This window comes from Bos grunniens, chromosome 2 (genome assembly GCF_055505025.1).
Source record: "Bos grunniens cultivar Pamir isolate PY7600 chromosome 2, Bosgru_T2T1.0, whole genome shotgun sequence".
NCBI classification, from domain to species: domain Eukaryota; kingdom Metazoa; phylum Chordata; class Mammalia; order Artiodactyla; family Bovidae; genus Bos; species Bos grunniens.
The window spans coordinates 80210145-80222926 of NC_141166.1; the positions used below are offsets into that span (position 1 = coordinate 80210145).

At 35.7% G+C, this 12782-nt stretch overlaps 1 protein-coding gene across 1 annotated transcript in view; it reads right to left on the reverse strand.

Annotated features, from left to right (window-relative positions):
- Positions 1 to 12782, reverse strand: part of LRP1B (LDL receptor related protein 1B) — a 2178569-nt gene that overhangs the window by 166948 nt on the left and 1998839 nt on the right. Inside the window, exons 72-75 of the mRNA XM_086368415.1 lie at positions 10409 to 10531; positions 3113 to 3238; positions 2250 to 2387; positions 372 to 506 (exon numbers count right to left, since the gene is read on the reverse strand). Coding sequence (XP_086224541.1) covers positions 372 to 506; positions 2250 to 2387; positions 3113 to 3238; positions 10409 to 10531 — 522 coding nt within the window. The remainder of the gene's footprint in view (positions 1 to 371; positions 507 to 2249; positions 2388 to 3112; positions 3239 to 10408; positions 10532 to 12782) is intronic.

Below are 12782 nucleotides of genomic sequence, written 5' to 3' on the forward strand. Positions count from 1 at the left end.
ATGCCATAACTTAAGAAAAATGGGTCATCATAAACATATTCTTTCATGAATTGCTGCTAATTCTTCAATAGCTTCTGAACAAGCAATTTCATTATTTGCATTTCAAAACAGAATTGTAGCAATACAATTGAAATTCCTTCAGGTCTGAATCTGCTATAGAAAAGGCTTTATAAGCCTCAGCAACGGTTAGCTTAGCAATACAAACAGGCTCTTGACCCCAGGGACTTTCACTCTCGTAAGTAAAATGGTATCCCACAGATATGTACCATTCAGATGAAAATCAGCCCTCTGTCATCTCACAATCTAGCAGCCCTGGGAGTCTTTCATAACCTAAAGACTTAAGAGCAAGCTGTTGAGGAAATGTACTATACCTTCACACTGTCTGTTTTTCATGTTTCTCTGAAATCCAGGCTTACAGCGGCAGAAAACAGATGTTTTTATTTGATTACAATATGCATCATCTCCACATGGGTTCACATTATCTTCACAGGTATACTCACTGGGAGCTAGGATTTAAAAATATGATCAAAACTAATATAATTCTAATTCCTGAAATGGGAGTTTACTATTTTTCTTAATTTAAAATTACATTTATTGAAACCCTTTTTATTCCACATATTATTATTTGTGAATTTATAAAGTCATGATCTTCTCTCCATATAAGCCTTCATTTCTTATAAAGGAATAGAAGCCAATAAAAACCAAAATAATTTACACTGAATTTAGACCAAGCTACCAGCAGCTGATATTTATAGCTGTTATTAAGCTATACTACTTTCCAAAAGGTTTTCATGTCAATGGTTCTAATGACAGGCTATCTTTACCATGAGATCATTTTAATGTAGAAGAATCACATTCTTCTCTAAGAATGAAAATATTTCCTGGAAGCTACCTAGAGATGTAGGCATCTATTGTTAACTTAAACTTAGTATTCAGGAACTTGGTCAAGAGTGCTACCATGTTATTCAAGCAAGAGGTTAAATCATCAGTTCTTAAACATATACAGGGAGCAGCATTTGAGTGTGTATTATGCTCCGATGGACATGGGTTGCAATACAATTTAGGACAGATTATGTGTTATTTGCAGTTTCTAGCAGGGTATTTGCAACTTCATTGCTTTACCTGCAATTCAGGAAAACATTTTAGAGTACAAATAAGGGAGATGGAATATTATAGGGGTAACATTGAATGATCTATATTCTACTTAAGCAAATTCAATTACTGAGAAATATGAGAACCTTAATTATAAGAATTATAACTATTACTAAATCCCACTGATTCTTGGATATTTTGCAATTAATTAAGCTGTGCATGTACACTCAGTCATGTCTGACTCTTTGCAATCCCATGAACTGTAGCCCACCAGGCTCCTCTGTCCAAGGGATCATCCAGCAAGAATACTAGAGTGGGGTGCCATTTCCTTCTTCAGGGGATTTTCCTGACCCAGGGATTGAATCTGCAAGTCTTGCATCTCCTGCTTTGGCAGGCTTTACCAGCTGAAGGTTCTTTACCAGTTGAGACACCAGTGAAGCCCCATTAATGAAGATACACCAGTGTAATTATATCATGATTAAGATATATATGGCCATACCCTGGTGGATACTGCTTCATCAACCATTGGAGAACAACTTACATACAAATGAGAAACAATAAAAGACTCAAGAGTTGGAACTCTTTTGTGACTTTTATAAGCAATCAGAATTTAGGGTAACAAGCTTAATTATTTTTCTCAATATGAAAAATCAGATATCAAACATAAAACACAAAATTATTAATAATCAAGATCTCATGACTCAAGTATCATAACACTCTAATAATAAAATAATAATATCTTCTTTGAGAATGACTCAGCAATGGAGTGAGTTTTTAAAGCATTGAATATATTATTAAAATGTTTATCATCATTCAACCTAATATAACCATAAAATTCAAAAACTACTATATTTATATTTTGTAAATAATAAGGAATACAGATTTCTTTGATGATATCAGAGTCTGTATTCGGATACTGAGTTTCCAGCTTCAGCTTTAACAGCTGAAGGCAAAATCAGCCTTGCCTACCTCATACTTTCTGTTATTAATTTAAATGATATTCTAAGGTGACTTTGGCAAAGTCTTTTTTTAAAAAAGTATTACTTAAGCATGTTTTGAAGAGCAATATTTTCTCACAGCAATAAAGAAAATTTTAGGCATGTTGAAGCAAAAATTAAACTCGCATGTCACTGCACTTTAACAGGAAACAAACTCACTTATTCTGCAGCCTTGTTCATCTGAACCATCTCCACAGTCATCAAGTTGATCACACTGGAGATCCACAGGGATACATTTTTTATTACTGCAAGCAAACTCATCTTTTTTACAAGGTCTTGCTTTATATGTAAGCTTACCTATAGAGTTATTAAAAAAAATGATCAGTGTTTCACAGAATCAAACAAATTTACTGAGTCTATAACAGTTTTAAGATTTTTACTAAATGCTATGAAAAACATGGATCCATAATCCTTTATTTGAAGCTCTTGGGGCTAAATGAAAAAAATTCTGAAATTTTTGAACCTTAGAAATATAACACTATATTTGCCCTATAGTAAATAACTATATTTCCACATGAAAATGTTTGAATATTTACCAAAAATGAGATTCTTTTTTAAAGTAATATAAACTACCTCAGGTCAGGTCAAGTTAGGTTCTGTCACCAAATGATTTTGCTGAATATTTTAGTAAGGCATTTAGGTTTTGAAATTTTAATTTCTGAATTGTGTAAAGGGGACTGTACACACACATACACAATCTATATAAACACCCCCACCCCAAGAAGTTGTTTAACAGAATATTTTAAACCACTATGTTGTTTCTCTCATGCAGTACTTTCTAGAATAAAATACCTATAACCAGTGGAGATTTACAGACTTGGAGATATTCAGTTGCACAGCTCTATTATGCATATGAAATCTAAGTGGATTATCTTCACATACTGTCAGAAAATCTAGTGCCTGATAATCTACCATCAGACATGCCACATGAAAATATATATTTTTTTAAATTTCTTGAGCCCTAATCATTGTATTATCTGTAGCTCACATGGAATCAATTATTTTGCACTAAATGGATTTACCACCACAGGGATCTTCATCTGAGTTGTCCCCACAGTCATCGATCCCATTGCACATTTGCTCAGGCTGCAGGCATATTCTGTTATTTCTGCATCTGTGAGGTCTCGTGGGTGGGCAAAGAAATTTGTCTGAAAAGAAGAAAAAAAGCAGCTCCTTTGGGTACACTAACTTATGAAGAACCATCTTTCTTTTGTCGTCTTTTTATTTTTTTCCTTTTCAAATCCATGATCTAGCTTTTTGGAATATCTCTTATTGTGGGAATTGCTTACATGCAGCTATTAGAAAAATGTGTGATAATAGAAGTTATGATCCGAGTTATTTATATTAATTACAGAAGAGAGTGCACAGCTGAAATGCTGAATGAAGTAAGAAAAAGAGTCAAACTTCACGGTCTTATTTACAAATGCCTTAGCTGAGTTTCTCTAGTGTACCAAATTAATTTATGCCCACATTTTATACAACATGGCAGGCACAGTTATCTGAAAGAGCAATTTCACACAGAAGAGAGCTTGAGCAAGCATATGTTACATATCCAAAACTGAAAATAGGTCATTCAGGGAAAAAAAAAAATCCCACTAACACTAGAGTTGTGTTTCTCAATCTCTGTCTCCTTGAACGAACAGGTAGCTATGTATTTAAGGCACATAAGGTGATCTTATTTATTCATGTTGTGTGTGTGTATGTGTGTGTGTGTGTGTGTATGTGTGGGTGGGTGTGTGATTTAAAGAAGCAATGAAATCCAGGGAAGTTTACACATGTCCTTTTCATTACTAGAGAATCTGAAGACTTCTACCGGTAAAGTATGAAGCATCTTTAATGTCTTCTCTTCCTCACATGTAGGATAATCCAGGCTCCTATTGCTGGCTGGTCTCCTCATATTCTCACTCTGGAATTCTCTGCTTAGATAGTCTCATTCAGTCTCATAGATTTACTTGACACTATCCTCTGGAGACTTTCAATTTGCTATTTAATTTTAGCATCTCATAATTAATTATAGTATGTTCCCTGGGGAATTTAAAATTCAACAAATTCAAAACTCAATTCTTCATTATCTTCCCTTGACCTCTGTCTCCTCAGACAAACTGTCTTATTTCCATAGTTCAGTTAGTGGCACATTATAGGCACAAGTTTGGGATTATCCTAAATGCACCTTCCCATTATTTTCAACTCTTATTAGTCAACAAGTGCAGTTGGAATTGTCCCCAAATTTGCCCCCTCATCTCCATGCACACCAGTTACAACTCCAGTAGCTCAGCTCTTCACTCTTTCTTACAGAGATGACTGCAGTAGAATCCTTAATGTCTATTTCATTTTTCAACCTAGAATCCTCCCAAAGCTACCAGAACAGCAATCTGATCATTTCTTTCATAGTTATTTGTTACTTCCAGAATAAAATGTACGGTATTTTATGTGGCATAATAGACTAATTATCTTGTCCATGCCACTCCTACAGACTCATCCCTTGTCACTCAGGATTCTAGCAATACCACTTTATTAGCTCCTTAAATATGCCACATTCCTTTTTTGCCTGACTTTCTTGCTTTAATTAAAATTTGGTTCACATTCTAAGCAGAATTCCTCCCCTGCAGGTTTTTTAGGAATGTCTCTTTGCTTACTGTTGTCAGTCGCATTCAACTCTGCGACCTATGGACTGTAGCCCACCAGGCTCCTCTGTCCATGGGATTCTCCAGGCAAGCATACTGCAGTGGGTAGCCATGCACTCCTCCAGGGGACCTTCCCAACTCAGGAATTGAACCCATATCTCTGGCATCTCCTGCACTATAGGCAGTTGGGAAATGCATTAGCATACTAAGACCCCCTAAACCTTGCTCCCATTAGCTCATGGTATCAGAATGTGGAGAAGCAAACCTACAGATCTCTCTCCTGACTACCTTCATAAGGCATGTAACTGGTCTGTTATCAACTGCACACAGGCCTCTGAATGTATGGTTTCTCCAGCCCTGCAGAGCCCCTTAAACTGCTGTTGTAAAATTGCTCAAATCTCACATTATCTCATAGTTTTCTGCTATAGCTTCCAGAATTCTGCTACTATATATTCACATTCCTTTTTAAAAAATAAACTAAAACCAAAAACTGTTATTTTGAGGTCCATGCATTTGGTTATGTTTTTTTTCCTTGCATTATTTTCTCATCAGTCTTATAAACATCACCCCCTTCCAATTCACTGAGTTTGTAGCACCTTTCCTCACAGTTCTTTCTCTCTATCCAAATTATTCCAGCCTCCTAGGGGACATCAAAATCCGTATGAGAAAACCAGCCAATAAATGCACCTCTTAGCTTCCTGAATTTTTTATACCACATATTCTTTTACTTTAATCCAGCTAGGCACCCATTCTTCTAGAATGTTGTGCACATGGGTGGACTTTGACAAATGTATCTTAATTCAGCCAATGACAGTTCCTGTTGCTTGCAGATAAGAGACATTTACTGATATAGCTCAAGGTGTTATTTCCAATTGCTTCATTTACAAAGCCACAGATTTTAATGATCCAAATTCAGACCACAATCTTCAATTATCCAACTTCTTAATTCAACCAGTCTCATTAAGGACACTTTTTCAGTCTTACCTGAAATATTAGTCCCTTGATATACCTAACTCTTCCCTATTCACCAATGCCTTTTTTCTTTTTATTTCCCTTTCTGCTGACATTAGATTCCAAATTCTATTTGTTTTTATGATTTTAATAGCTTTACTGAGGGGTAATTTACATTCTATAACATGTAGTAGTCATTTAAATGTACCGTATTCTATTTCTTAATTTACTTATTTGATATTGATAACCTATTATATTTTGGACATTTTTCTAAGTACTAATACTTAGTCTAAATGATCTGCATTCTCTGGCACTTTTGCTTTTATCCTTCTTAATTATCTAACAGAATCCCTAAACTTAGGTAAATGAAGCCATCTGCTATCCCAATGTGTGCATTTGGGAAGCCTAGGAATGTTGTAGATAATCATACTGCAATGCTGACTGCTATCACAAACATGAATATTTATCAATGCCAGATAGGCCCTGAACACTACTTGGAAATCACTCATTTATATCTATATTTATATTTTTTATACATAATGTCATTCATACCCTTTGAATCAATAATGATTCAAATCTATGTTCCTTTCAAGTCTCCCTACCACACCAACCTTTCACATTATATGAACATGCTCCCTTATTATAAACAAATAAATGGAAATAAAAAGATAAAAATTATCATATCATTAAATATCAGTCCATCACCTGCATATACATATAGTCTATCAACTAATTTCAAGGGGTCACTTTTGTTGTTCAATTGTTAAGTCGTGTCCAAGTTTTTGCTACCCCATGGACTGAAGTGCCCCAGGCTTCCCTGTCCTTCACTATGTCCTGAAGTTTGCTCAGATTCATATTCACTGGGTTGGTAATGCTTCTAACCATCACATCCTCTATTGTCCCCTTCTCCCTTTGGCGTTCAATCTTTCCCAGCATCAGGGTCTTTTCCAATGATTCAGCTCTTCAAGGGGTCACTGCTGCTGCTGCTGCTGCTGCTAAGTCGCTTCAGTCGTGTCCGACTCTGTGCGACCCCATAGACGGCAGCCCACCAGGCCCTGCTGTCCCTGGGATTCTCCAGGCAAGAACACTGGAGTGGGTCAAGGGGTCACTACCCTTATATAAAATGGATTGCTTTAACTTGCTCTGAAACTCAATTTTCCCTGCCTCTTCAGGAACCATTTCATCTTTCTTGTAACATTTTATTACCTTGGTATTTTTCTTGTCATATTTCATTTTTTTTTCTAATCATCTTGTTATTACTCACCTGAGTCTCTTCTGGCTACTCATATTTATTTAGATGTTTGGTGGCCCTTGATATTCTATCTTAATTCCTTTCTTTTATGTTTTACTCCCTCTCTGCCTGAATCTTACAAATTCCATAGAATTTACTACTACATTTTCTGCTGACCCTCACATTTACATTTCTAGACCAGCTCTTTAAGCTCTAGAACCAAACATGTAGCATCTCCTTGTGATCTGTACTTAATGTCTCCTCAAGTACATCCAAGCCAGACTTCTAATCTTTACATGCAAAATTTCCTTATCCTGTGTTTCCCAGCTATTCAAATGTACAAGCAAAAACAGCCTATAAATTACACTTGCCAACTTCCTCTCTCTTTCTCTTCCTATGTCCAACCCATTATTTAATCCAGTTCATTTTGCTTTTTAAATCACAATCAAATTGTGTATACTTTGCCATCATGTGCTGTCATTATCTTAATCCAAGCTACCAGCATAGCTTGCCTTGAGTTCTGCAATTGTCTTAACTATTCTTGCCTCTATCTAATATCTGTGAAATAGAAGTATGACTCTATGCCGCCTCTACTTAAAACTCTATAATATTTTCATTTGGTTTCAAGCTAAATCTAAAAATCCCTCCCCAGACTTACAAGGTTTCAAGTATCTCTCCTGTTAGTTCCATTTTGTCCACTATCTAGCACGCTCTGTATTCTCCAAGCACACATATCTTTCAACTCCTCTAGTAAATTGTGGTTTGCTCTATCTCAGGGCCTTTCTACATCTTGTTTCCTTTGCCTAAAATACTGTGTCATCCATTCCCACTCCATCCCTTTCACCAACTTGGCAGCTATAAATCTCTCAGACTCAAACTCAATGTTACTTCTCAAAAAGTGAGACTGAATAAAATCCTATATAGACTAAAACTCCAAAATTCTTTATTTGTATAATTTATTATACTTCTTTCAGCACATAAATCATAGTTTATAACTATGTATTTTGTGATCATTAATATTCCTCTTCCACTAGATTCTCAGCTCTGTGAAGTAGGGTCCATATCTGTTTCTCTTATCATTATATCACCAAAAATAATCATTATCTCTAGTTTGAAGTGAAGTGAAGTGAAGTGAAGTTGCTCAGTCGTGTCTGACTCTTTGCGACCCTGTGGACTGTAGCCTACCAGGCTCCTCAGTCCATGGGATTCTCCAGGCAAGAATACTGGAGTGGGTTGCCATTTCCTTCTCCAGGGGATCTTCCCGACCCAGGGATCAAACCCATGTCTCCTGAATTGCAGGCAGATGCTTTAACCTCTGAGCCACCAGGGAATAAGCCTATCTCTAGATTAACAGCTATTAAATGAATGAATGATACTTTTCCCCACACTGTTCTCTATACCTATGGTGTATTTTAGTCTACCTCTTTTCATTCTCTTTCAGGCAGAGTTCATTTTATCCCTCTATGTCTTATCTTTATTTAATTCTACTATTGCTTGAAATATAATACCTGGAAATTATTATTTTAGAACCAGAAATTGATCTCCTTGTCAAAGAAACCATATTCTGTTTTTATCCCAATTACTTAGCACAGTCTCCATCACATAAAAACTTGACTCAATGTTGATACTTATGATTGAGGAGAATGCAAAAACATTCACAGAATTAAGCTGGATGTACTTCACAAGTTTTCCAACAGCTGTGCAGCATGTCCATTAGAATCACTTCCTGGCCCTGGAAATGGATCTGCGGGGTGTGATCTGGAGCCCCACATGGTTAATTAGTTTCCAAACAAATCCTATTCTACTCACTAGTTTTTGTGCTGAAATCGAATACAGAATAGAGGGAAAAAATGTATTTTATTAAAAATAATAGTTTTTGGCTTGTATTGGTAAAATCTGAAATATTTTTAAATTTGAAAAAAATTCAAGTAAAACACTTAAAATATTTTCAAGTATTATGATTCAGAAATAATACTATCTCTGGTGATTCTCTAGAATTCACTCTGTAATATTATGCGGAAGAACTGAAAGTGAAATTTAGTTACATTACTTATCAGGAGTACCTGTAGAGAACAATTCTCCAAACACTATCTTTTTCAAGTTTTAAAACATGTTTAAAATAAAGCCACCTCTTTGTTTTTGAGCTTTTTATTCAACTGAGTCAATATCAACATCTATAAAAAATTAGTTTAGCTTGATTTACCAAATAGAACACGGAATATAAGTACATATATATACATATAAGTACACATATTTATGCTATATTTTCTTTAATTCACCTTATGTGGATATTTATATTTATATCCAAAGTAGTAGCATTTTTCTTTAAACTAAAAGTTAAATTTCCTTTTTATGTTGACTAGAAACAAAGAATGACATTAAGAATGACAATATTTACCAAATACATAAAATTGTTTAATTTGGTGATCTAAAGCTATGCATTTAGAGTTGTTGGTTGCATAATTGTGCTTGTGACAAATGTCAGTCAGAAGTAACTTGAATTTGAATTAGAAATAAATTTTAAGATTTTTCAGATTTAAATGTTAAATAACTCCTAAATGTAGTTACCTGCCTAACTCTTGTAACAAGACAGATAGATGATTGATAGGTAAATAGATAGATGTGAAAGAGTTAGTTGCTCAGTCACATCTGACTCTTTGTGACCCTAAGAACTGTAGCTTGCCAGGCTCCTGCATCCATGGAATTCCCCAGAGAAGAATATTGGAATGGGTATCCATTTGCTTTTTCAAGGGATCTTCCTGACCCAGGGATCGAACCCTGGTCTCCCATAATGCAGGCAGATTCTTTACCATCTAAGCCACCTGGGAAGCCCCCAGATAGATAGATAGATATAGATAGATAGAAAGATAGATGTGTGTGTGTGTGTGTGTGTGTGTGTGTCTGTGTCTGTGTGCGTGTGCGTGTGCTATCTCTTCAGTTGTGTCTGACTCTTTGTAACCCTATGGATTTAAGTCTGCCAGGCTCTTCTTTTCATGGGGTTCTCCAGGCAAGAATATTGGATTAGGTTGCCATAGATAGATACAGATAAATAGATAGATAATATCTGTATATCTCTATGCATATTTATCTCCCTTCTCTGAATAACCAGTCTCAGTAGTGGGTGATTTGTGAAAGTATGTGATTTTATTATGCACATTTTTTCCCATATTTATTTGTCAAAAAAATTGTTTTAACCTAAAACATCAGTTGAGTATAAAGCTTAAGTCTTTATATGAACCTTACTCAATTCAAAAGGTGAACTACTCTAAATCTTCCTAGACAGTCCATAATCCGTCTTTTGAGTAGTGTTGACATGTGCAAGTTCAGATTTAAGAGGGCTCTCAAAGTCGTAAACTCTGAGGAGGGTTATTATTTGAGCAAAAGCTGTATCTGTGGTTACACGTTATCTACCTAACCCGGGGATGGCAGAATTTGCACCATATCATTGAATCATGCTGGCGCACTACATCAAGGGAGCAGAGTACAATCTAGAGCCATGGGAAATGCCATACCACACATGTCAGGGGCTTCATCAGAGTTGTCTCCACAGTCGTCTTCTCCATCACACACCCAGAAATGTAGTTTGCAAAGTGAATTGTTGCAAAGGAACTCATCTGCTCTACATATATTTCCTCCTTCATTTGAAAACAAAAGACAGATATACAGCATAATTAATTCCAGTCAGCAAAACACATATTCCTCTAATTCTTAGCACAGTAAAAGTTTCTCTCTTTCTGATTTTTTTCCTGTAAAATATTATACATCCAAGCTTTTTAAAAATAGTATTCACTGTCAACTTTTCAAAGCATTTGATATTACCCTCACATGTATCATATTTTCTTTACAGAATATTGAGAATAAGATGATAGAATGAAGTTTTCTTTTAAAAAAAAATATTACTTGTTTTTTGTTTGGCTGTGCTGTGTCTTAGTTGCAGTGTGTGGAATCTAGTTCCTTGACCAGGGATCGAACCTGGGCCCCCTGCAATGGGAGCATTGAGTCTTAGTCATTGGACCACCAGAGAAGTCACTAGAATAAAGTTTTCTTCAATATAAATTTCCTTCCATTTCACATCATTTCTACATTATTGAGTGTAAAGAAACTTAGGTTTTAAATAGCACTAATTTTCGTTACCAAAAATTATGCTCTTCTGGGAAGAAAAGTTACTTTTAAAGCAATTTAATAATTCATTTGTATCTGAAAACTGACAAACTGAATCATTTAAACCAGAAAAACCAGTAAAACATTTTTATAGTCATAGAGAAACTACTAATTTCATAACAAATAGAAGTTGGTGGGTTTGATCCCTGGGTCGGGAAGCTCTTCTGGAGGAGGGCAGGGGGACCCACTTCAATATTCTTGCCTGAGAACCCCAGAGACAGAGAAGCCTGGTGGGCCACAGTCCATAGGGTCACAAAGAGTCAGGCACGACTGAAGCAACTTATAATGCATCTATGCATGCAGAAGTTGCTGATGTGGTGGAATACTGTGGTGTGTGCTTAGTCACTCAGTTGTGTATGACTCTTTGCAACCCAGGAACTGTAGCCTACCATGCTCTTCTGTTCATGGGGATTGTCCAGGCAAGAATACTGGAGTGGGTTGCCATGACCTCCTCTAGGGGATCTTCCCAACCCAAGGACTGAACCCTTGTCTCCTGCATTGCAGGCGGATTATTTAACATCTGAGCCACCAGGGAACTAGCTATTCTTATAAACACTGTACTATAGAATACTCTTACGAGCATTTTTAATTTATTTTAAAGAATATATCTTTACTTTCAATTTAATTTTTAATTTTTTGGCTGTACCACATGACATATGGGATCTTAATTCCTTGACCAGACCAGAGATTGAATCCATACCCCCTGCTTTGAAAACTCAGAGTCTTAATTACTGGGCCTCCAGGGAACTCCTTTGTGAGCATTTTAAAAATACTTGCATTCTTGCTCTTTTAAAAATTAAATAGAAAGCAGCAAGAATACAAGGACATTTGAACTTTAAATTGAATACATCTACCACAAGTAAAGAACACAGAGTACAAATAAACTTTAGTTATATATGTCTAGATACACAGCAATATATAGCAGAAACAGCAATGGTTAGGGAGTTAAGAACTTGCTTTGTTTTGCTTTGGAAAAGTGTATTAATTTCTATGGAGCTTAACATCTTCATATGTTACAAAAGAGGTATGATTAGGATTTATAAGATCATACTTTCAAAGAGTACCTGGGGAAACAACACAAAGAAATTTGATGGGAATGTAAAATGAAGATAAATGATTGCCTTCAGAGACTTATACTACCAACTTAAATTTCATATATAACATAAGAAATAGTGCTTCCATATTGACAAGATTTGATGGTTGAAGATGTTGACATGTTAAAAATGGATATGTTTGTTTATTAAAACACAGAGCTGCAGAGTGATACTGCTCATCCTTGCAAGCCTAGAAAAGTCCAAGAAGGAAGTATTGTTCATCTTGTGGATGTACTTTAGAGAGAATAATAACCCTAAGCTTGTTAGGGTCAATAAGCTCTTATTCTTTTGAGCTTTGACTTGCACACAAATCTCTAGTAATTCGCTTTCAGTAGCAAAGATGTACTTTAGGAAATGGGGACAAAATCAGATTTGGGTTTTAGAATGACAACCTTAGCTACAGTGTGGAAAGTTTAAACATGAAAACAGGGAGAGTAAAGCTAAGACAAGAAAAAGACCAGTTTGAAGAAGGCTTGCAGTCAATCAGAAAAGAACTGATGGTAACTTGATTTAGAGTAGTTGTTGATATATTTGAGAACTCTTCAGGAGGTAGAATCCTCAGGACCTGATGACAAACTTGATGAGGGGTAGAGGGACATGAGTAGTCAAACACAGGACTCAATTTTTGGTT